The sequence below is a fragment of the Macrotis lagotis genome, chromosome 7 (genome assembly GCF_037893015.1).
Source record: "Macrotis lagotis isolate mMagLag1 chromosome 7, bilby.v1.9.chrom.fasta, whole genome shotgun sequence".
In the NCBI taxonomy this organism is placed as follows: domain Eukaryota; kingdom Metazoa; phylum Chordata; class Mammalia; order Peramelemorphia; family Peramelidae; genus Macrotis; species Macrotis lagotis.
In genome coordinates this window covers 129,808,900-129,834,728 of record NC_133664.1, presented here as the reverse complement: position 1 = coordinate 129,834,728, position 25,829 = coordinate 129,808,900, and the positions used below count along the sequence as shown (strand labels likewise).

At 34.0% G+C, this 25,829-nt stretch overlaps 1 protein-coding gene across 1 annotated transcript in view; it reads right to left on the bottom strand.

The window, feature by feature from the left end:
• Window positions 1-25,829, bottom strand: part of CADPS2 (calcium dependent secretion activator 2) — a 713,380-nt gene that overhangs the window by 208,787 nt on the left and 478,764 nt on the right. Inside the window, exons 9-11 of the mRNA XM_074195280.1 lie at window positions 24,674-24,740; window positions 3,388-3,496; window positions 1,908-2,111 (exon numbers count right to left, since the gene is read on the bottom strand). Coding sequence (XP_074051381.1) covers window positions 1,908-2,111; window positions 3,388-3,496; window positions 24,674-24,740 — 380 coding nt within the window. The remainder of the gene's footprint in view (window positions 1-1,907; window positions 2,112-3,387; window positions 3,497-24,673; window positions 24,741-25,829) is intronic.

Below are 25,829 nucleotides of genomic sequence, written 5' to 3'. Positions count from 1 at the left end.
ACAGTGGGTTAATATGTAGAAGGGTGCACACATGGTGGGTGCTACAAATCCTCAGAATGAAGCAATTGATTTTCTGCTGAAAGTAATATATTTCAAAAAATAAAAGGACACCCTGCTCACATTCTTCAACTTTTCTTTTAGGAATATTACTCTTTCTTACTTCAACAAGTCTCCAAATTCATCCACATGATTCCTTGGGCAGCTTGGTGTTACAATGTGAGGACTAGAGCCAGGATTGCGGCCTCAGATAATTATGGAACTTTGGGCAAGTCATGGAGATTGGGTTTTTATGAGGTGAAGTGAAAGGATATCTGTAAAGTTCTTAGCACAGGGCCTGCCTGGTATATTGTGAGTATTAAATGAATACTATTACATAAATTTATGCAAAGTGTATTTTTGGGGAACCCAAGTTCAAGCTTTAACAAAAATGAGGCATCAGAGTAGAACTTTAATGGAGGTTGTGTGGTATGATAGAAAGCATGCCGAATGTGGACTCTGTAGGCTTTGGTGCAATATCTGATTGTCCTATTATCTTACTGCCTTAATAGGGATAAGTCACTTAGCCTCTTTGAATCTCAGGCTATTCATCTGCAAAATGGAGATAATAATTTTCTATGCTATTTCATAGGGATGTTGTTGGGGAAAATACTTTGTTATACATTCAACCCTAAAAAAATGTGATTTTTTTTATTATACTTCAACTCCAGCTGATCTATTATTTCATGGGGGTGGACGCTGACAATTCATAAGTCACATGTTCATGAGTAGTTTGATCACTTTGACCTTTCCTGATGAGTTTGTTAGTTGCCATATTAATACCTATCGAGTGTTAGATGTTCTTCAAATATAATTTATTTAAGTTGGCTTGGTTTAAAAATTACTCAAAAAAAGGACTTTGAAGAGTGGTATCTCAGGAGGAGAGAGAGAGAGAGAGAGAGAGAGAGAGAGAGAGAGAGAGAGAGAGAGAGAGATCGAGATCCAGATGGAGGGAAAGGGAATAAAATGGGCCAAAGATATACTCCTATGAGTAAAGCATGTTCAAGAATACATGAAGATGAGGGAAATTATAAAGGGGAAAGGGAGAAACAATAGCTAAAGGCAGGAAGAACAATCACATATGTCTTAAGAAAACATGTCAAGTCTTTGAAGTCACTCAAGAAGAACAGCATGACTGAAAATGATGAGATTTTACTGTAAGAATTTGTTTGCTTAAAAACAGTTCTGTTTTTTGCTTTTTCCTACTAATTATGGTAATATGCAAAATCTAAGTACATAGTTCTTGAAGATGTACAGAAACATACAGTAAAATAAAAATGACTAATAAATAACAAAGGAGTTAAAGAATTGTTATTAATGCAATGATTTAGGGCTCACGAAACATTTAAAATAACTGGTATGATAAGGTAATTATTTGATATCATAATACTGCTAAAACACTTTATGAGAGAAAGAAATATTCCTGTCTTAAGGTCCATCTATTTAATAGTTCAAAGTAAAGACTCCCAGACTTGTTGACATATGGTAGCCAATCACTATTTGGTTTTATGTAATTTTCCCATGCCCTTAAAAATTCCTCTCTGGAATTGAATTATCTTTGAAATTGCAGGGAATTAAAATGAATTTCGCCTTTATAATTTCTGAAGAATTTTGTGACACACCCTTGAAATTATTGGAGACACCCTGGTGTGTTGCTGAACTAAGGTTGGGAATCATTAGTCTAAGATTTACGTAAAAAAATTAGATAATTGGCTGCATGTGTATTAAAATGAACTATTTTTATTTAATTAGGATCCAGTTTAACTGCAAAATTGTGTAAACTATAAAACTGTACAAATTTACATTAGATAATTTTATATCATATTAAGCTTATTAATTGATAATCAAATTATTTTTAAAAAATAACTTACAAAACTGAGCAGCATCTGCATGGATAGTTCCTCCTTTGGGATTCAGCTTCTGGCTTTGAGTTGCAGGAATAGGTTTATATGACTGACCTGTTGCCCTATACATAGCCTGGACCCATAATATTCTATCTTGGTCATCATCGCTGGCAAATATTACAGTATCTCCTTCTTTAACAGCATTAAAGAACATCTGGCCACCCTGAAGTCCTGCAGAAATAGGTATAAACATTATTAAAATGTAACTTCTACTTTAAGAAATGCTCAAAATTAAAAGATTTTCATCCATTTCATTAAATTCCCTAATAGAAAAATTAATAATTGCTGATGCAGAGTTATGTGAGTAGTTTAGCATTTATAGTGGTTATAGGCAAGACCTATACAGAAAGATATGAAAGGAAATTAAAGAAAAGTTTTATTTATCATATCACTTAAAAATAACAACTTGGGGAAACTGATACCCTAAGGGCAGTGACCACTTGAAAGTCACACATTTATTCTCTTACTGAAATATATTTCATAGGTTTGGTTTCTTGAAATATTTCTTATTAGAGAAGAGAGTCTCACGCTTTGGAACACTTGCCATTCTATTTTCAGGTGAAATATGATTGAATTTCTAAGGAGAAAGCATCTCTTTATTATTGGGCTCTTTAAAGGTCAGTTCAGGGAAATAAAAACTGGGGGAAAAGATAGAAAATTGTATGTGCTGCATTAATTTTGTTGCTAACACACAGACTTGTTTTTTTTTAATGTTTGATATTAACTTTTGAATGAGACCAAAAACTATGATTTATGGTCTTCTAAGAAGAGAAAAGACTATTCCTCCTCCTTGTAGTTTCTCTTTCCACTGATTAAAAACACCAGTACTCTAAATAAGTATTCTTAAACCACACTAATTTACTTTTATTAATTATTAATTAAATAAGGATGTTTTAAATTCTTAAAATTTCACATGACAGTGTCCTAATTCTCACTGTTGAAAGGATGATAAGTTTTGATGCTGAAAGAGATCTTCGAAGTTTCTTAGGTCTACCTCTTTGTTTGACACAGGAACAAACAGAAGTTGATTAAAAGAAATGGCTAGATAGTGGCAAGTGGGCTTTGTCTCTAGATTCTTTGATTGTATCTAGAAAAATATTAAGGAGGACAGTTTTTTGTCACTAAATTTGTTTTGGGGAGGTTCTTTTTTCCCATACCCTAAACTACTTTAGAGTTCCTTGGATTTTACAGAGAAAGTGGTTATTGCTTATTTTTAGAAAGAATTTTTTTTTTGGTCAGAACCAGTCAAGACATCTGGGAATTCATAAGGAGATAACAGGTTTCTCTTAAAATTCAAATGAAAAGATATAGATATATTTGGGAAAATAAAGGACTACTAAAACAGCCACCATTTGGAAGACTTAAACATCGAATAATATACAGAATGAAGGAGATTAGACACTTAGATACATATGCTAGTGAAAAAAAAGTGTAAATGGAAAGTTACCTGAGTGTGGATCAGTGTAGTCCACAGTATATCCTTCAAGCTGCATTAATTCTTGTGGTTCAGACTTCTTTTCTCTGTAACTGCACATAGCAAAGGTGTACTGGCTGACCTGCTCAAGAAAAGCATTTATGGATCTGTTGCATTATATCTGCAATTCATCTTTCTTAATTCAAAGAAGGTAATCACCTTAAGGGGCAGTTAGGTGGCACAGTGTTGGGCCTAGAGTCAGAAAGATTCGTATTTGTGAGTTCAAATCTGACCTCAGACACTTAGGAGCTGTATGACCCTGGGCAAGTCACTTAACCTTGTTTGCATCAGTTTCTTCATCTATAAAATAAGCTGGAGAAGGAAATGACAAACCAGTCCAGTATCTCTATCAAGAAAACCACAAATGGGGCCACAAAGAGTCAGACACAACTGAAAATGAAGTAACAAAAACCTCCCCTAGGAAGCTGTAACATGTAATATACTTATTAAATATTCTGAGTCTGTCATTTTTCAAACTTAGAATATGGTACAATAAATCCTAACTATTTCAAAATGTAGTGCTATTGATGGCAGCCTTTTGGTGTGCTGCTTCAAAATGGATTTGCAGATGATCAAGGAGAAGCGATAAAGAACAATATTTCTTAACTTTTTAATCCATTAAAACTATGTCAAACATTTTAAAAATAATATCTCATGTGAGGTACTGTTATTCCCATTTTACAGTCAAGGATAATGAGGCAAACAGAGATTAAGTGACTTGCCAAGGGTCACAAAGCTAATAGGTGTTTGAAGTTAGATAGAACACCAGTTCATTTCATGTATTTAAGGGGTGGAGAAAATGTTAATCGGGAGGGATGCATTTAAATTCTCAATCTGCCACTTCTTGCTAGGTGATATTTCACTGAGGTCTATTTTATCTGTAAAATGAGGATAAGCTTGCACTACTTAATGTTATAGGTTAAGAAAATGTCCAGGATGTAAGTTAATTATTTGGGTAATACTATGGAGGTCATACATAGCAAATTTTCAGATGATATGAAATTGTGACAGATAGCTAATAAACAGAAAAGATACTATCAGAAGAGAAGTAGAAAGATAGAATGAATCAAGGAAGATAAATAAAAGATTTTTATTAAACTAGGTTTTACTGAAATCTTTTCACATTGCCTAGATTTATCTCTGTATCCCTTTTCATTACCAAAGAACCATTTTTAAAATAAATACATTTCTTTACTTTTCAACTACATGCAAAGATAGTTTTCAATACTTATTTTTTGCAAAATTCTCTGGGAATCATAATCAAATCAATACTGAAATGACTTTAGGAAAAGGCATCTTGATCAACTCCTCTTTGACTAGTCACCATTCTTGTATTCTTGTGACTTCCTAGATAGATTAAAAGACTCTCCCTGGCCACAATTTTCCTATACGTATTGTCTTACCCTATAAGAACAAGAGTTTCTTGGCAACCTCTATTCATTGGGTGAGGGGAGGGAGGCAAAGCTGTGAAAAATATTTGGCTAGAGGATATTAGTTTCTATTCTATTGCCCAATATTTCCCACAATTTAGCAAAGTGTTTAAGAGGTAGTAAACATTTGACAAATTCCTCTCCTCTCACTCCTTCCCTTTGTCTAATTCCTCTCTTCCACTTTCCCTCCAACCTTTCCTTCCTTTCTTTTTATCTCAGGAGTTTTTTCTATCTCATTGTAAGTCTTCAAGTAGAGACTAAAAGTTCAGTAATTGAATAAACTCCAAGATTCTCTCCTTCATTTTATTTGACTGAAGGATCTGAAGACCTTCCACAATCTGATTCAAATTATTTTATAAGATTAATTTTACATTAAGCCTCATTATTATGATTTTCTTCTTCTTCTTAAAATATCTTAGGTTCTAGTCCAATTGATCCGTGATTCCCCAGACCCATCATCCCCTTCTACTTCTGTGCCTTTGTACTGACTGTTCCTTCTCCCCCACCCCCCCACCCCCCAAAATGCAGGAATTCGCTGCCTTTTACTTTCATGAGTATCTTCAGGAAACCTTTCCTAATTCCCTGAATTGTGATGATACATTTACTTAGCTGTGTGTATGTTGCCTCTTTCTCTTCCTCTTTCTATAACTATAAGTTCCTTGAAGCAGGGGGTGATTAAATTTTAGTAATTATATTAATATATTAATTTTTGTATTTGTATAATTGGCTTCTGGTAAAAATTAGGCACTAGTTAAATTTCAGTTCATTGGTGAAAAGACCCTCAATTGTTTCTTGATCATTGCAATATTTTATTTTTTCTCGCCAAAATTTTTCACTCTCCCAAAGATTTCCTTTCTTTTCTTCTTTGTGACCTACCTCTAACCCCAAGAGTGAGCTTAGCTCACAAAAAAGGTTGCCTGTCTTTGGCTCTATGTAAATGAATTTTTTACCATATTACTTTCGAAAATGAACCAAAAATACTCATTTTATTGTGTTTAAAATGAAATCTTTCAAAATTACTTTATTTGGTCATTAAAGCTTTTTCAGCTCCTTTTTCAGCTTCAACTTATATTCCATTAGATGATCATTAAATCCAACTTATTCTGAATATTTTATTTTATTATATTAATTTTTTTAGGGTTTTTTTTTTTTGTAAGGCAATGGGGTTAAGTGGCTTTCCCAAGGTAACACAGCTAGGTAATTACTCAGTGTCTGAGGCCAGATTTGAACTCAGATACTCCTGACTCCAGGGTCTGTGCTTTATCCACTGGGCCACCTAGCTGCCCTGAATATTTTATGGGTGGAAGAAATTATATACTTTTGAGCACCAAATTCATTAGAATAAGTTCTCAACAGCTGATTCATTCAGGGTTCAGTTTGCAAATAATTCAGCTTCCAACATTAAAATTCAAATTATAAAGAAATTCAATAAAGTTCTTTATATATCAAAGATTTTCCATGAAATATTAAACTTTAAGTATACTTAAATCATGAAAATATGATGAAATTTCTTTTGAAATCATCATGGATTTTAAGTCCTTCCTGAACTCGTTCAATAAGAGCCTTGGAAAACTGGCCTGAAAGTCTTCTGACATATCACCACATGAACAATCTGGCCCCAGCTGCGAGAGAGATGAAGACGGCAGGAATGTCTATCTTCCCTGCATGGAGAGCAAAAATCTGAAGCAATTATTATTTGGAGCACACAACTACCACAGTGCAAGTTGCCTTCTCTAGAAAATCCAGCAAGTTTCATCCACTTCTTCTCATTTATTCATCTGAACTCAGAAGTAGGAAAACATCACCTTCATCTTGAGAAACTTGTTTCTTATTCATTTCACAACCTGGTAAAACTTTGCCCGGGTCTTCAAGATCCTGTAGAAACTTGCCCCCTTCACCCTCCTCAGCCCATTTCCTTGTTGTTCACTTCATTCGCTGATTTTGTGGTAAGTGAAAGTCATTTTACCCTTCATCTTGAATGCTCCATCCATGAAGAGTGGATAAATGTATTTGCCACAAGGGTAGTAGAGAGTTATTTTTACAGAAACATTCAAATATATTTAACTTATTCAGAAAGAACAGCATTAGTTTCAATTGCTCAAACTTCTATCTTCCTCCTCATCTAATTGTTTCCTAGTCTTTCAGAGAAAGATATTTCATTATGAGTTAATTTCAATAGCCTGATTTCAGGCAAGCCATTAAAAAACTAGAATTTAGAAAATAGGTAAATTATGGGGCAATTAATCTAAATACAATGGAAAGAATATTTCCCTTAGTCAAAGATGTAAGGCTATTTTAAATTGTGATGTCCCTTGATACACTTAATTGCTTTATGAATCATTAAGTAATTGCAGAGAAGCTAAAGGCTAAGTAAAGCTATCTGTCAATTAAAGAGCAATTAAAAATTGAGAGAAAGCATGATAGTCAATTGGAAATAGGATTTTTCTTTCATTTATCCATGCTTCAGTAGAGTTGGAGGTAGATATGTCAGCAATCACTTTCTTCTGTTAACATTTTCATCTTAATGGTAACATGTTGTTTAATTAGCATAAATGCCTGTATTAAAAGAAGTTTTCAAAGATAGCCACAAATTTCAGGGTTTGTTGAAATCTGCCATTATATTCTTGAAGATGTTGAAATAGGAATGATTTGAAGATGTATAGATTGTATTCTATACAACCCCAGAATATTCGCATTTCCTGGGACCACTGGGGTTGCATTGATTTAGATGGGAAGGAAACTATGATGTGTTGCATTTCTGAAATGTCAGGTCCAATGTTGCTGAGTTAGAAGAGATTTTTAATAGTGTTATTGGCACAAAATATAGTCACAGTATTTTAAATCCTTAAGGGTATTTAGAAGTCAAATGCTTCAATTTCCTTATTTGACAGAAAATTCAAGAAAAGTTACAGTATTTACTAGGGGCCAAACTAAATGTGCAACCCAGCTTTTCTAGTATAGAGTGACTTCCCCCCTTCTTCCCCCACAAAAAGCAAACCATACTAATTCTTGTGGTTCTGAACTATTAAAAAAAAAAACAAACAAACCAACCTGTGTTAAACAGAAGGCAACCATAGCTATACCTTATTATGCCAGATGTTCATTTCAAAGACTAGAAAGTTAACATTAATTATTCAGTTTGGCTTTTGGTGAAAGGATGTTGGAGGAAGAACAAGGATCAGAAGAATTGGTACTATGTGATTAAACAATACTTCTAGTTAACTAAGATTCAATTCTTGGTACCCTAGGTGATCTCCCTCTTTATAGTTTCTCTAGCTTTCCCTACTTAGAAAGTGAATAAAAGAGCAGTGATTTGCATGAAAATCACCATTGTTTGTGAAACCACCAAGAGGCAGATCAATTTGTACTTCTTTCCTCAAAAACAATGGTAACAACAAACATTCACTAACCCTAAACCAATCTGAGAATATTCTAAATTAACATGAGCATGATTACTAGATTTAAAATGTATACTAAAGGATAACAGATATAATGGTTTCTAGAGCTTCCCAATTGGAAAAATGCCAGATAAAACAGCTTTCTCTGTAGCTTGAAGCATCTGTTTTCCAAAGGGATTCAGCTAACTCACTTAGAGAGCCCCTACCTTATTTGTATTAGACTTGGAAAAGTCTGTTAGGAAAACTAAATAAAAGCCTGTGATCCCTTTGAGCTATATCACCTTCATTTACTCCCAGGTTTGTGAATATATTTTTATTAACAAAAAATGTGCCTTACTTTGAAAACATTTTTTTAGTTAAATAAAAAAAAACTTTAATACCAAAAATGCACATTTTAAAATAACAAAACAGAGCAGAAAAAGAAAACCACATGCCAATCTGTGTTTCTGTATTATATAAATGGTTTCTTTTTCCTTTAAATAAACTCAGTATATTATTATCTATCATTCTATTCTCTTTGTCCACATTTCCTATGGACTTTCATTATGTTCTCTTTTATGCATTAAAATTATTTAATAAGCATCTCTTTTTACTTTTCTTTAAAAAAATAACATTGTTAAATACCCTTCTCCTCATTTCTCCCCAAACTAAAGAGCATTTAAGCTCTTATACAAATAGATCCTCTCATTGTCTAAATATAGAAATTTGTCTCTCATTTTGTACCTTGAGTTCATCACTTCTCTTAGGAAGTGGGTAACATCATCATCAAGTCTTTGGAATTGTAGCTTACCAGTAGACCAAAGTTCTAAAAAATCATTTATCTGGAATTTTAAGGCTATAGTATAAATTACTTTCCAGAATCTACTCACTTTGCCTCACATCAATTGATACATGCCTTCTTAATATGGTTTGAAACCATTTCTTTTATCCTTTCTTAATGACTCAATGATATTTCATTACAATTATATACTACCATTTGTTCAGACAAACTCTAATTTATGCTAATCTCTTTAGTGTCTAGTTTTTTGTCACTGCAAAATCAGCAGATTTATACAGAAGAAATCTATGGGGCTAGATAAGAGGATTATATTTAATATTAGATACCATATTGATACTCGAGAGCTAGGGTTGGCTCTGAGTATTATGGCAATGATCATATTAGAAGCAGTTATCTGTTATTGGAGTAATTGTGGTCTGAATCTCATGACTGTGGAGTTCTTTATAAAGGAAGTCTTTGAGGATGGGGTATAAGAAAGCGAGGCAGTATGGGTAAAAATATCAGGATTTACCTATACCAAAATAAGGCCATAATGGATACAGGATTAGACTTAAAAGGGTAATACCAGTTAAGAGAACAAGAAATACTCTGTCAGAGCTATGGTGAGGAGAGAATATTATGACTAAACAAGAGATAGAGAATATTATAAAACTGCAAAATGGATAATTTTGACTATATTAAATTAAAAAGCTTTTGCACCAAAAATCCAATGTAACCAAGATAAGAAGAAATGCAGAAAACTGAGAAACAAATGCTTCCGATAAAGCACTTATTTCTAAAATATATAGAGAACTGAATCAATTTTATATTACAAGTCATTCTCCAGTTGATAAATGGTCAAAGGATATTAAGAGGTAGTTTTCAGATGAAGAAATTAAAGAAGTTATTTATTTATTTATAGTGTGAAAAAATGCTCAAAATCATTACTGATTAGAGAAATGCAAATTAAAACAACTCTGAGGTACCACCTCACATCTATCAGATTAGCTAAGATTATAAAAAAAAGAGAAATGATCCATGTTGGAAAGGATTTGGAAAAATTGGGACACAAATGCATTGTTGTAGAGTTGCAAACTGATATAACCATTCTGGAGAGCAATTTGTAACTCAGGTCAAAGGGCAGTAAAACTGTGCATATTCTTTGATTCAGCAATACTCACTACTAAGTCTATATCCCAAAGAGATTATAACAAAATGGGGAAATTCCCATACATTAAAAATATTTATAGTAGCTCCTTTTGTAGTGGCAAAGAATTGGAAATTGAGGAGCTGCCCATCATTTGGGAAATGGATGAAAAAGTTATAGTATGAGAAGTACTATTGTTCTAAAAGAAATTATGAGCAACCAGACTTTAGAAAAGCCTGGAAAGACTTGCATGAACTGATGATGAGTGAAGGGAGCAGAACCAAGAGAATGTTGTACACATTAGCAACAACATTGAGAGATGATCAATTATGATGGATGCAGTTGCTTGCAGCAGTTCAGAGATCAAGGACAACCCTGAGAGCCCTGAATGGAAAACACCATCCATATGGAAAATGCCAGAGAGAAAAACCTATGGAGTCTGAATGTAGAGCAAAGAATACTAAGTTCATTTTTTAAAACTTTTTTTAATGTTTTTTCTTTTTTTTCTCATGGTTTGTTCCCCCTCTTAGCTCTAATTCCTCTTTTACAATAGGACTAATATGGAAATATGTTAAACATGACTGCACATGTACAACTTTTACCAGATTGTTCACCACAGAGAGGGAGGAGAAAAGGGTGGTAGAAAAATGTAGAACTCATAAATTTGCAATTGGATAAATGTTGGAAACTACCCTTTGCATATAATTGGAAAAATAAAATAATAAAGAAAACTTTAAAAAAGACTATCAGGATTTAGTAAAATAAGTTAATTATTTAATTTATTTATAAATCAAGTCAGGAGTACTTGTGGCCTATGGCAAGGGGTTATTCACTCAATAGGTTGGCAATGTTTGTTTTTATGTTTATCCTTCCATCTAGTGAGGGCCATGCCCTTTAACTTTAGGGATTTTTCTTTTGTGTGTGGATATGGGAGGATTGGGGGTGGTGGTGATCACTACCGTTTCAGACAAAGACCAGCTGAACAGAAGGAGCTGACAATTTTTTTTTGCAAAAAAATTTCTTATTGAATCGCCAAAGATTCCAAATATCAAGTTCTTTTCCCTATTACTCAAATATCAAGTTCTTTTCCCCATTATTAAAACTGTTCAAGAAATTCCCTATCTTCTAAAGGAGAATTCCGAAAGAATGTGCTTATTTCTTATATCTTTTCTGCCTGAGCTCTGCTGGAAATCAGAGACCCTTGGGTATTCAGGCACCTGTGCATAGTGAACTTGTAGTCAGAAGACTTTATTCTAAGTCCTGTCTTGGTCATGATTAGCCATGTGATTTTTGGACAAGTTATGTAACCTTTCTGGTCTCACTCTCTATAACAGAGATAATGACAGTTTATTACCTAAATAATACAACTTTTATAAGAAATGTTAAGTATAAAGTGAAAAGAAAATATTAGCTAATGTTATTATCCAAAACACATATTTGATGTCAATGCTTTATTGTTGTTATATATTAGGGTCATACATTTAAAATTTTTTTTCAAGTCAAAAAGCATTTAATAAACACTTAATTTGCCAGAAGCTAGGCTACATACTAGGGATACAAAGAAAGGCAAAAAAATAGTTGCTTCCCTAAAAAGCTTATATTTTAATGGATAAGGTGGAGCTATGCAATTAGATACAAAGAAGATATATCAAAGAGTAGACATAAGGCAGTTTGAGCAGGGAGGGCAATAGGAGCTAGAAGGACCTGGGAAGAATTTCTGGAATAGGTGGGCTTTGAGCTGAGGTTGGACCAAATTTAGGAAAACAAAAATGTGGAGGTGAAAGGGTAGAACATTCAGATATGGGGGACAGCTAGTGTGAAGGTACAAAGAAAAAAAGATTCAATGTTTAACTTCAAGAAGGCCATTGTTGGAAGGGAGAGTTCTTAGAGGAAAAGAAAGTGTGAGGAATCCAGAAAGATGGCAAGAGGTCAGCTAAGAAGAAGCTTTGAATGACAAAAATTAAAAAAAGACTACATATTTGATTCTAAAGCTGTTGAGTGATTGGAGCTTTTTGAGGGGGGGAGATGAAGAGGAGATGAAACTCTTAATTTAGCAAACCTTAAAGTGACCTATTAACTAATATTTCTATCTGTACAAAGTCTTTGGGGACAACCAAGTTTATATATTCAGATCTGTGGTTATATAACTTTAGGAAACTCCTGATCTGGGAAATGTCTCTTGGGCACTGAGATTAAAGTAGTCTACCTATAGTCAAATTTTTTTCCTTTTTGTTTGTTTTTGTAAGACAATGGGGTTAAGTGACTTGCCCAAGGTCACATAGCTAGGTTATTAATTAAGTGTCTGAGGTCAAATTTGAATTCAAGTCCCCCTGACTCCAGGGCCAGTGCTCTATCTACTTGCACCACCTAGTCATCACCCTGAGTGGAAATGTTAATGTGTTTTAGAGGTAGAATTTGAATTTGTCTTCCTAGTATGACATTCTAACTCTCTAGTAGAATTTGTCATGATTATGAAAAGTATTATCTAAAAAACAAATAAGTTAATCACCTCAAAAGAATCTTGTAAATCTTTGACCCAGTATATTTATCAAGGGCATGATGCTATTTCATGTGAAATCAAAATATGCTTTTAAAATCTTTTAAAATTGGCCTTCCATAAATGTGTGGCCTTGGGCAAGTCACTTAATCCCATTGCCTTACAAAAAACAAAAAAACAAAAAACTTGACTTTCAGGTAGAGAATTCTGTTAAGTTTGTCTCTGACAAAGAATTGTCTTGCTTACATTGATGTTTCTGTTTTATGTTTTATTCTTAACCTTTAGCTGAATATTTAAGCTTGAAATCTGAGTTTATTTAGCAAGGGATAAAACTTAATTTTTAAAGGTAAAATAATCTGAAGCATTAAGTATGAATGAAAAGTTGTGCAAAGGGGTGAGCTTTGACTAAATCATCCTTTTTCCTAAAATACTAACTCCTTCCTAATCTTGTAATTCTTGAGGCTTGATTTTTTGTTCATTTTGATGGCTCAGTCTCAGTCAATATAATCTGACAAAGTTCATTGGTTCTAACCGAAGTAATGGGGAGTACAGATGGGAGAGTAATAAAATACTAACTACCATTAGAGTTGTCACTAGCAATTAGGATATTTGACTCTTTTGATAACAGAACATGGGAGCATTTTGGTTTTCAATGCTCATATATCCCAAAGATGTCAACTCAAGACCATTCCAACTTCTTCTTCCTAGCAACTAGAGCCAAAACACCTCCACTTTCATTGTGCTTCTTACAAATCTTTTGGGGGAGCTCTCTTCCATATCACTTTGGGGTTCAGCTCTTATTCAACAAGTATCTACAGCAATTGTATCAGCAGCATCAATTCATGTAAATCCATTCAGATTGCAGTTTCAAACTTGAAACTATTAGCTTTCCAGTCAAGTAAGCAAAGTTTTGGGGAGTAGATTTTCTATAGTTGATTCACACAGACAGAGTTATCAATATCTACTAGCACTAAGTATCATAATGATCTTCCTACAAGGAAGGCACAGTATCAGCACCAGAGACACAACTGGTTCCCTCTGCTCCTAACTATGAGGCACTCTCAGGTTCTCTATTCTACGATGCATTTAGGTAGCAGATTGTTGGGGCTGGGATTAGACTGAAACAGGTGGTACCACCTGCTCTGAATTCTTTAGCCCTGTATTTGTTTTCACTGTGTAGCTTACAGATATAATACTCAACAAAGCTTCACCAATTTATTTTTTTGCAAATAAAAATCCCTGCAAGAGAAAGACATGGCTAAACTGAGCATTTAATATACCTAATCCAACCCACCTTTACTTTCTTGGTAAAAATTGCATTCACAGAAAAGAGTGCACATTGACCTCAGATCTGTGTGTAGAATATAATCAGTTCCTCTTTGCTTTTTATTGATCCTAGCAGGACCCCTTAGGTTGCTGTGGTCTCATAAGGTTTCTGCATCTGGCAGGGGAAACCTATTTTGCTTTCAACTGTCAGTCTGCTCAACACCTGTCCCCTATATCTACACTTTTATGTGCTAACTCTAAGAGAGACCACAATTTTCAAGCCTCTGTGCTACATCTCTGCTCTAGGAATCGTGTTAACGGCTGGCAGCTTAACCACTCCCACTGGCTCATTTCTGTAAAGATTAAGGCTTAAAGCAAATCCTTAGTTGAAAATAGTCTTGGCAGAAGCCAAAAGTACTGCTAGAGATATTAGAAAATCTTAGCTGCTTGTAATCCAGGAAATACAGTTCTCCCTCAAGGCCAGGAGGGATGAAAAAGGAGTATGATCTTATCACTTGCTTGCCAAACATAGTTAATACCATTTAACAAGAGTGCAGGGTTAGAGAAAATGTGATAGTTGTCTAATCAATAACAAAGGTGTTTTGCATGCATTTCAGAGTCAAATAGACAATTTTTTTTAGTACTGAAATATTCCAATATAAGTTAACTTCATCATGCACTTTAAAGTCTTTTGCTGATACCAGTTGCTTTTTTAAAAAAAGCCTCAGAAAGAGCTAATAAAAGTAAATATGTATATATGCCATTTTAAGATTATAGATTAAATATCTTATATGATATATTAATTGTCAAAGAGCAAATATTTAATAAATGTTTATCAACTAATAAATATTTACTAACTGCTAGCTATATAGTTACTTTCTGATGAAAACTAGAAATTCTAAAGAGATAACTTTAGGAAACAACATGATAAAAGATGCTTATCAGCTTCACCTGAAGGAATGGGGCAGTGGCAATGTTAAAGGAGCTTGTCTCTAAGAGAACCTGAGAAAAGGACCAAACTAAAAAAAAAATTATAAAAAGGAAGGACAGTATTATTCTTCACTCTATTTTATGCCCTTGATGCACGTTAATATTCATTTTTCATTACTCCTGTAAAGTGGAGTTAAATAATTGATTTTTTAATCTTCTGAGGATAAATACTATAGATTAATAGCATTTATTATTAGACACCTCCTAACATCCTACTGTGCACTGAAGTGTTTTCAATGTCTGTAACTTTATGTGTGCTTTCCAACATTTAAAAATCTAACTCATCCATGACTTCTCTTCTTGCGTAAATCTCAACTAGGTCTATTCTTGGTCTTCTAGGGACTCCACCTAACTTGTTTGGAGTTTACCCAGCTATCTTTTTGTACAAAGACAGCATGCAAATCGTCCATTCCTCATTCTTGCTATAAGATTGACTTGCCTCATTTTTGTCATACTCATTAGGGATCTTTCAAACTGCTTCTTCTGTAAAATTCTTCACTATCAATAGTTTGAAGTCAGCTCATGTGCACTGTTTGACTTTCCTTTATCCTTTAGGTGACCCTCAGAAGCAACCTATGAAATGCTCTCATAGAAACACAAAGAGATGAAAATACAAAATAGTACTTTGATGTAATTACACAATTCTCTGAATTGTTGATTGCTTACTGAAACTGAATTGGTTTTGCCATTTTTATTCTGTTTTCCTATCTTCAAACATACTTTCCTTGTTTGGGTCCCAGCTACATCTTTTACTAGTGATGTGGCTGTCTAAAATCTTATCACTTCCCTGAGCCTCAATTTCATCATTTGTAAAATGAACATAACAATACTTGTCTTTGCCACCTTTTGGCTGCTAGGTGGCACAGTGAATGATGCCCTGGCTTGAAACCTAGCTTTTTTTCCCTTTGCTTATTTTGCTTTTGTTTTTTGTTTGTTTTTTTTTGCAATGGAGTTAAGTGACTTGCCCAAGGTCACACAGTTAGGTAATCATTAAGTGTCTAAGGCCACATTTGAACTCAGGTCTTGCTGTCTCCAAGGTCAGTGCTCTATCCACTGTGCCACTTAGTTACCCTCAGACCCTAGTTTTATAACCCTAGACAAGTCACTTAGCACTGTTTGCCTCAGTTTCCTTATCTGTAAAATGAACTGGAAAAGGGAATGATAAACCACTTTAATAGCTTGGCTAAGAAAACTCCAAAAATGAACTCATGAGCCACCCTTACAGAGTTCTGAAGAAAGCACTTGCTAAATTGCAAAATATATAAATTCTACTCTCTAGTTAAAGTAAAATATTTGCTGTTCCCAGAATTAGTATTGATTTTAGCATCACTATACCACTGTTAATGCATTTTCTAAAGTACAAAAATCCCTTCCCCTATCATCTCTACTCACTTAAAACCTATTCTTGTTTCTAGGTTCATTCAAATTGCCTGTCTTTTTCATGTGCTCCCAAATGGAATATGAGCTCTTCCACCTTGGAATCTGTCTTTTGGAGGTTCTTAATCTCTGTGTCATGGTTTCTTTTTTTCAGTGTTGTGAATCCTATGTATTCCTTCTCAAAGTAGTGTTTTTAAATGCATAAAAGAAAATTTATAGGGTTACAAAGGAAGTCAATTATATTCAAACAGTTATAATTTTTTTTAAATTCATAAATGGCAGGTTAAGAATTTTTGCATAGGGTAGCTAGGTGGCGCAGTAGATAGAGTTCAAATCCAGCATCAGACACTTAATAATTACCTAGCTGTGTGGCCTTGGGCAACCCCATTTGCCTTGCAAAAAAAAAAAGAATTTTTGCGTATCATTTCCCCCTGTTTTTATTAATAGTATTTCTATTTTGCTTTGTGTATTACATTGATTTGTATGCTTGTTGTTCCTTCTTGTAAATTCTAAAGTTTTGATGGCAGGAATATGTAGCACCTATCACAATGGTTGATACAGAGCTAACAACTGCTGAATTTAAGTAAATTTTCAATTAGGATTTTTAGGTAACAAAGAATTATTTCACATTTTACTTCATTTTCATTTTAGCTAATGGTGCTTGGAAGAATTTGTTCAGTTTTAACGAAACATTGCTTGGTTCCATTTTCACATCCTTCCTTTTTCCTCACAGAACCTTACCCCTAATTTATTAATTGAAAGGTAGAAGGAAAGAAGAATTTGCATGGTTCTTCCTCTGTAGTAGAGCAGGCAACTAAGCACTTTACAAATTATTAAGTCATTTGATCCTCATGACAGCCCTAAGAAGGAAATATTGTTCAATTAACCTCATTTTACAGTTGAACAAATGGAGGCTAGCAGTCTCTATGAGACTTGCCCACAGCCACTTAGCTATCATACTCCTAACTCCAGGCCAGATGCTTTATTCATTGCATCAATAATATCTGTTTTAGTTCTGTCCCTAAAAGAGGACTGGCTGAGATCATATCTACATATGTACTCTGCACAGGGCAATCTGTCTCAATACATACTTACACATATGCATATACATTATATACATATATAAACACACACATATATCTATGCTTATGTCTTAAGTAAATGATATGGATTATGAATCAAAGAAGACTTGAAAAATATTTAAAAATTAAAAACCAATATCTCATAAAATTTAAACTAAAACTCAGTGAATGAAGACTAAGCTTCTATCTGGCAGTTAGAGTCCTAGTTCTTAAAATCAATCAATCAATCAATCAATCAATCAATCATTTCAAAGGTAAAGATCACTTTAAAATGAAATCTTAAAAAAAAAACAGCATTTCTTCTCTCTTTCTTGTAGGGAAACCTCATGATCCTTTAACATATATAAGAGGAAGGCAGCTAGGTGGCATAGTGGATAGAGCACTGGCCCTGGAGTCAGGAGACCTGAGTTCAAATCTAACCTCACTTAATAATTCCCTAGCTGTGTGACCTTGAAGTCACTTAACCCCATTGCCTTGCCAATACTCTCTCCCCCCAAATATTAAGAACAAACAAAAACATATATGCGAAGAGTTTTATGAGAGAAGTGCAGCACAGGAAATCAGGAGGATCTGCTATATTAGCTTTATGACTTTTGGCAAATCACTGTACTCCTCAGTCCTTGAGACAATACTTTAAAATGACAAATTGCAGATAAATGCTAAATATGCACCACAATTAGGAGTACCCTACTCTGATGACAGCCCAAAGCCAGATCTCCCCCTAACACTGCATCTTCTAATTCTAAATAACAATGACTTCTCTACTCTCTATTAAAAACAGAGAACAAGATAGTAAAAAGCAGAGAAGCAACAACAGAAAACTAAACAGAATCGTTTTGGTAATTTCCCCAAGTACTTAACTATTCCCTCTCAGTTTTCTTTTCTTAATGACTATGGAAGGTGTTAAGTGAAACCCACATTGGTGAAGCAGACAGCCCCTCTCACATAAGCACCTTCTTGCACTGACAGCATTACATGTCTGTTAACTTCACACCTGTGTCAGTTATTTCATTACCATGTGTAAACATGAGCCTATGTATCATGTGACTGAATTGCATGTTCCTTACATATTAATGGTATTTTCCAACTGCCTCCAATGTGTGAGCAGAGAGTGTGGTGCAGGTGATCACCAGGTGTGCTCTAAGAGAATCTGCTGCTGCTATTATTGTTATTGTTATTTTAGTTTAAAGGAGATCCTGCCGGGGTCTCCCCTACAGCAGGCTCCCAGCCTATCTGTAAAGCACACAGATCACTTCAATGGCATGGGCTGACTGTTTACATCCTGTGCCAACTCAGTTGATATTTAATTAACATTATGTCTTGATAGCCTGCTGTTGTTTGCAGCAACTTAGAGTCATGATTCTGACGCATTGACAACAAGCACTGAACACTTTGATACGGGGCCAAAATAAAGTAGGAGATGTCTATTTCTGTGTCTGGTGACGTCATACAACAAGTCAGGCTTCATTCAGGTTAGACTTATTCTCTAATCACAGTTGGCCAAGTCCCCAGAAGGGCTTACAAATGTGTAACTTCCCAAAATATCCTAAAAGTAACTATTTTGGTCCACCTGACAACTTCCTATATCTTCACTGACAATTAGCTTTAGAGAAATTTTAGTTTAATTCAACTCTATAAACAAACATTTAGTAGATGTATACTATCTGCAAGGTTTGAGGTAGACACTGATAGAAATATAGAAATAGGGAGACTAGGTGGGCACAGTGGATAGAGCACCAGCTCTGGAGTCAGGAGTACCTGAGTTCAAATCCAGCCACAGACATTTAACAATTATGTAGCTGTGTGACCTTGGGCAAGCTACTTAACCCCATTGCCTTGCAAAAAACCTAAAAAAAAAAGAAAAAAGAAATATAGAAATATACATATATATATATATATATATACATATATATTTACATACATCTATCTGAGATGTTTGCATATATATAATATGTATCTTTATAGACACAGACAGATAAATTTATTGGCCTTGTTTTAAAAGTTATCTCCCTTTCTTTTTGTCAGGCTAATGATGTGGAACATTACAAATATGTCAAAATTAGTATATATGTTGGCTAGTTTTTCTAAATTCTTTTTCTTGCCTATTTTTTAAACTTTTTTTTCAGGCAATTTGTGTTAAGTAACTTGCCCAGGGTCACATAGCTAGTAACTGTCTGAGGCTGGATTTGAAGTCAGGTCCTCTCAACTCCAAAGGACAGCTCTATCCACTGAATCAGTTAGATGCTCTCCCATTTTTTTTATTTTTGCAAGGCAATGGGGTTAAGTGACTTGCCCAAGGTCACACAGCTAGGTAATTATTAAGGATCTAAGGCTGGATTTGAACTCAGGTTCTCCTAACTTCAGGGTCAGTGCTCTATCTACTGTGCTACCTAGCTTCCCCTATCATTCTTTAATATTTTTTGCTACAAAAAGGTACCCTAGGTAGGGGAGAAGTGATATATTCAAACATAAAAGTGGTGCAAAAAGAAAATATTTGAATTAGAAATATCCAGGTACACTATTAACTAAAAGACATATTAGAAAATGCCTAAGTGTATAAGTTAACTTATGTAAAAGATTTTAGAAAATTAATGAAGAAGGGATCATGGAGATAGATGAGGTATCACCTTAACTAAACCTTGAAGGAGAAGTAAAAGATATACCCCTCTTGGGTAAGTAATATGTCCATGAAGATGTGAAAATGGAAGTAGGACTATCTATCTATCTATCTATCTATCTATCTATCTATCTATCTATCTATCTATCTATCTCAATGATTTTGCAGTTTGGAACTTTGCAGTTGTAGAGGATTTCTAACAAATTACTTATACCAATAAAACTATAGGTCCATTTCTTTCTCCTTCTCATCCACCAAAAAATAAAAAGGACTCATTTAGGCTAACAAAGGAACACATGTGATCCTCACAGTAGCTTTGTGAAGAAGGAAGTACAAGTTTTATCACCATTTCATAGCTAAGAAAACTGAGGCTCAGAAGTGAGTTTGTGTTAGTCTTACATACCTACTGATACATCTTATATATGTGCACACACACACACACACACACACAGATATATATATATATATATACATACACACACATATATATTTATAATTTAAGGCTTGCCCAAGGTTACACAGCTAGGCAATTATTAAGTGTCTGAGGCTGGATTTGAACTCAGGTTCTCTTGACTCCAGGGCCAGTGCTTTATCCACTGTACCACCTAGTTGCCCCCTACACACACATATATTTTACAGGGATAAAGGGGAAGGGTTTCTCTTGGTACATGCCACTTCTACTTCCTCTTGCCACTTGTGAATCTTCTCTGCCTTTTCAAGAAATAAAAACTTCCATAACCTTATATCCTAGTTGGGATATGCTGGCTGATTTTCTCTTGTCATACTAGTTTTAACATCTCTCTAATCACACTAATTAAAATGATATGGAAGTGGGTGTGCTTTCCAGGTTGAAGAGCTGCCTTTCCTCAGGACCATTACTAAAGATCCTTTCTTTTTTTGTCAAGGGTCTTCAAGACCTTTAAGTTTGAGGTCTAGCAAATGCCTTTGCTGCAATCTTCCCTTTGTGAGTCAAGTCAATGAGCACTTATTAAGGGACTACTCTGTATTAGAGAAACAGATTTGACCTCAGGTACTCCTGACTTCAGAATGGGGCAGTAGGAAGAGTATAGGCCCTGAAATCAGGAAGACCTGAGTTCAAATTCAGCCTATAATGTACTAGCACTAGATGTGTGACCTTAGACAATTCACAGAATTCTGATTTCCTCACATTCAGGACTATCTCTAGTCATCCAGATTCATATCTGGCCACTGGACTCAGATGGCTCTGGAGGAGAAGATGAAGCTGGTGACTGAGGACAGCATCCTGTCACTCAAATCCAATTCATGTGCATGTAGTGGCATCATCTCCCTGAAGTCATCTTCTTCGAGAACAAAGAACAAACTTCATCATATAAGAGAAGCCAAGAATATACAAAAAGCAGCTCTTCTTTTCAAGAATGCTCACAGTGTAATGGAGGAGTCAAAATTGTGTGTGCAAACAAGATATATATGGGATAAATTAGAAGTAATTAATAAAAGTAATTAATAAAATTAATAAAAGGAAGGCATTAATATTAAGAGTGATTGTTTTTTAAAAAAAAAACAAGCTTGAAGGAAGCCAAGAAGGCCAGGAGATAGGGATGAGAAGGAAGAGAATTTTAGCCTGTACCCTGGGGACAGCCAGCGGAAAGACCCAGGTTGGGAGGTTGTAATCTTTTGTATGAGAAATAACAAGGAGGATGACATCATTGGAGGGTAGTAGACTTCCTAGTTGTGGGGATGGAACAAATAGGAGAGGAATGTGTAGGGAAGGGGCTAGATTATGAAGAGATTTATATGATAAATTATCTTCATTTTCCTCACCTCATTATTCCCTCCATATTCCAGGCTCCTCACTTTAGATCTTGAGTCTTTCTTTGTGTGAGTAAAAACATACCAAATTAAGGACAAATGCTTTCACTACCTTAATGTCCCAAAGTTACTTCAAAGGATAAAAGGCAGTTGCCAGAGGTGAGATTTAAGCTCCCATTCTTTTGATTTCTAATCTAGCTTTCCTTCAACTGTATCTTTTGTCATCTCTGAATGTGCTTAGAGACACCGCTAAATATGGATCAAAAATACCATTAATGAATTATTCATCTTGATCAATTACAAGTACAAAAAGAGGATATTGAGATTTATTTTATGACTGTAAAAATAAATCCAAATAAATTAAATATCTAACTAAATCTTAACATTTATATGTTTAAATATTATTAAATGGTATCAAGTGATATCAAGTAATATCAAGGCAACTCCTCTCATCTAGTTTAACTCTTTATTATCATTATTATTATTACTATTATTATTGTTATTATTGTTTTATACAAGCACATTACATCAGTGCTAGGAAAATGAACAAGCACATTGTAATGATTTGGAATCTTTTTCACCATAAAATTTGCTATGGAAAAGTCAAGCCTCTGAATTCATTTTAAAGCAAAACTCTTATTCTCTACTTAAAATTTTCTGATACAAGTTGAAACATCAAGATATATTTCTTAATATACTAAATAATATATACTAAATATACTAATATAACACTAAATATACTAATATAATACTAAATATACTAAATATACTAATAATATACTAAAACCCAGAATCCTTGAGAAATGCAGACAAAAGCTAGAAAAAACTGTGATTGTATCTAATATTCTCTAGCAGCTAAATGCATTGGCTTAAGTCATAAGTACATTAATGAACCATAAAGGAGATCATTTTCCTTATTCTCTCCCCCTCCTTATTCTAGCATTTGCTTCTGATTTAAATGTTTGTAGCAGAGAGATTTGAAAAGTCTACACTTTCCTAGCTCCTAGAGAGTTCACTTCAAACAATGACTCTGCAGCAGGAAAATTCTTACTCTCAATCAATTTCTAGGGGTGCAGAATTCTTGGACTGATGGCTAGATCTCCAGCTATATCACTCACATAATACACACTCACAAGTGGTGATGAGATTCACATTATCACTAGAGCACCATCCTGCCGATGGCAGCAGCAGACACAGCAGGGGTACACTGTCCTCCCTACTAAAAATGACTCCTTCACCTTTCAATAATGCAGTCTGCTAGCATGGCCTCCAAGCTGTGTGCAGATACAAGGAGAGTTGTCTTTAAACACACTAATATAAACTGCCCCATTTCCCCAATGGGCTCTTCTAGTTAGACCTGCATGTATTTCTATCTTGGTTTTGAAAAAGTGTGTGTATTCAATTTGTTTCTTCATTATAAATGGAACTGTGGGAAAGCTTTCAATTGTTTTTATAACTTTATTAAGTTTTCTGATTACTGGCTACTCACCACTTCAGTATATTTGAACCTTGTTCTATGTAATATCTTATATAAATAATATCTACATATGACCCAAATATGATTTAAACATTTGAGAAAGATATTACCCACAGGCATGTTTTGTTCAGCATTGAGATTCCTAAATTGAAATTATGAGATATTAAATGGAATGAAAAGTCTATTTAATTTCATATATATGCCTTTTGTGTACTTGGAAAACTGTTTTAATATATGAATAATCAAGTAAAGAAAGAGAACACAAATTTCCCATGAATCATTCCCATTTCTAAATCATCTTTGAGTGGGATTCTTCAAGACATCAATAATCTAAGACTTGATCAATGTGGAGAATTATTCCACTACAGCAGATCACAAACCAGTTGGAATTCAAATGACAATCTTACAGAGTTGTAAGAGGATCAGAGTGATGGTACATAAATCTGAGAGGTAGATTTGAATGCAACTCTTCCTGAATCTAAAACCCCACAGTCTATCCACTGGGCCATAATATTTCTTTGTGGTTAGATAACACAATAAAAATCACTGCTTAAATTTTATTTATTCTGATGAGATGTTAGAAAAATAAGAATAAGAAAGAAAAACAATATGAACTATAATTTGATTATATGTATGTTCTAGTCACCAGTACACTCCACCCTTGTCTACCAATGTGAAGTTAAATGACATGAGGAGACCAGTCTATGAATTGAGAAAAAAATAATCAGATAGGATTTAAAACACTGTATAACCTAACTACTCTTGATTTTCCAGTTTTTAATCAACTGTTATAGGGTCAGGTAGAAAAAGGCCAAATCATTTTTCTTGGGGCAGTCACAAGATGGTACAAAGTTGACACTGAAAACAATCTTTCTTCTTTTCTCCTTGTTTGCACTAAATTAATATCAAATATAAAAGATGACCTATAGCATGGGGATAAATAAGATTTTTGATTTAAGCTAGAAATTCAAGATGTGATTCTCCTGAAATGTGCTTCCTCTGGGAGCCATCATATTTAATATTATCACAGAATGGTGATTTAAACATGAGATGACTATTTTGATAGAAACCTTCCTATCAAGGGAATTAATTTCATTTAAGGGGAGTGCACTTTAGAGAAACAAATAAAATATATAATAAAACAGTCAAAACTGATACATTCAAGCATTAAGAATTCTATAACACTAGAGTCCACAATATATTCCTTTCACAAAGAAACTGAATAGACTACTTTGGACGTGTTTAAGTGAGCATTTTCAAAAATTTGTTACTTTAAAAACTTGACTAATAAGTAGATTTTTTTCATTTTTAAAGTGAAAAAAATAAAAAAGTGAACAAGTAAAATTGTCATACAGGTGTAGGTACAATATTTTATAGCTAGAATACTAGATTATTCAGAGGTGACTGAAGTATCAGAAAACTTTACTAACCTGAACAAGAACGAAATATCGTTTTTTCCACCTTTTCCAAACCTTTTGTCCAAGGGCATATAAATATCTGCCAGGGGAAAAACAAGAGAATATAAGAATAAATGAGAAATTTTTCAATGGTTAATTTAATCTAATTCCTGTTTTTCTTGTTGCTGTTGATAACACTTTCAACATTGTATAAAGTTGCATTCATTCCTGCAAGTTCAAAATTAAATAAATAACAAATTTTAATTCACTTGGAATCTTTGTGAAATAAAATAACTGAACCAAGGAAATGTGACTAGAAGAGCACTGGTATAAGTTATATGGCATGATGTCAGTTCTAGCTACATATAGAAGAGATCTTGTTTCAGAAAGCATTCAACATACAAATACCTCCTAAGTGTCCTTAATTGTTTCCATTAAATATGACTTTAGATAAAATGATATAGGTTGCAGTGAGTTCTACAAACCTGATGTGTATGCCCTCACATTAAGGAACTTGGTGATGTTAAGGAGATATACAAAGAAGATGAATTGTTAGTGATATTTTCCAAATTATTAGTGTCAAACATTTGTTTTGTGTCTCTGGCAAAAGATTAAATGAGACTACAGTGGGGTTTTGCAGAATTATTATATTTGGTTGTAATTATGATTGTCAATATTAAAAGGAAGTCAAAATATTGTAGTGAACAGGAAACTGGCATCAAAGTCAGAAAGAATTGACTGGGTTCAAATATTGTCTCTGACACATACTTGCTTTGGGACCCTGGGCAACTTATTTTACTTTTAAGTGTTTTAAGCAACTCTCTAAAACGCTTAAATGAGAGGGAAGGCTTGGATCTTTATTGGAAGAAGGAATTTTGACAGACAAGTGTCTCCTATATTTCTTATCCCAATCCTATTTTTGTAAAACGATATGGAGCTATATATAAATATATATATATATATTATATATGTATACATTATATATGTAGGTATAATATCTTCAACTTTAGAAAGTCATTATGTGCCACGATTGAAGGTGCTATGATGCTAAATTGTAAAATTATAAAATGATTAAGATACTGGTTCTATAGGCATACCAAACTTTTGTAAGTTGGTCAAAACTACTTTTCTTATAGGTAGCTAGGTGATGCAGTGGAAAGACCACTGGTCTTGGAGACAGAAAGACTGG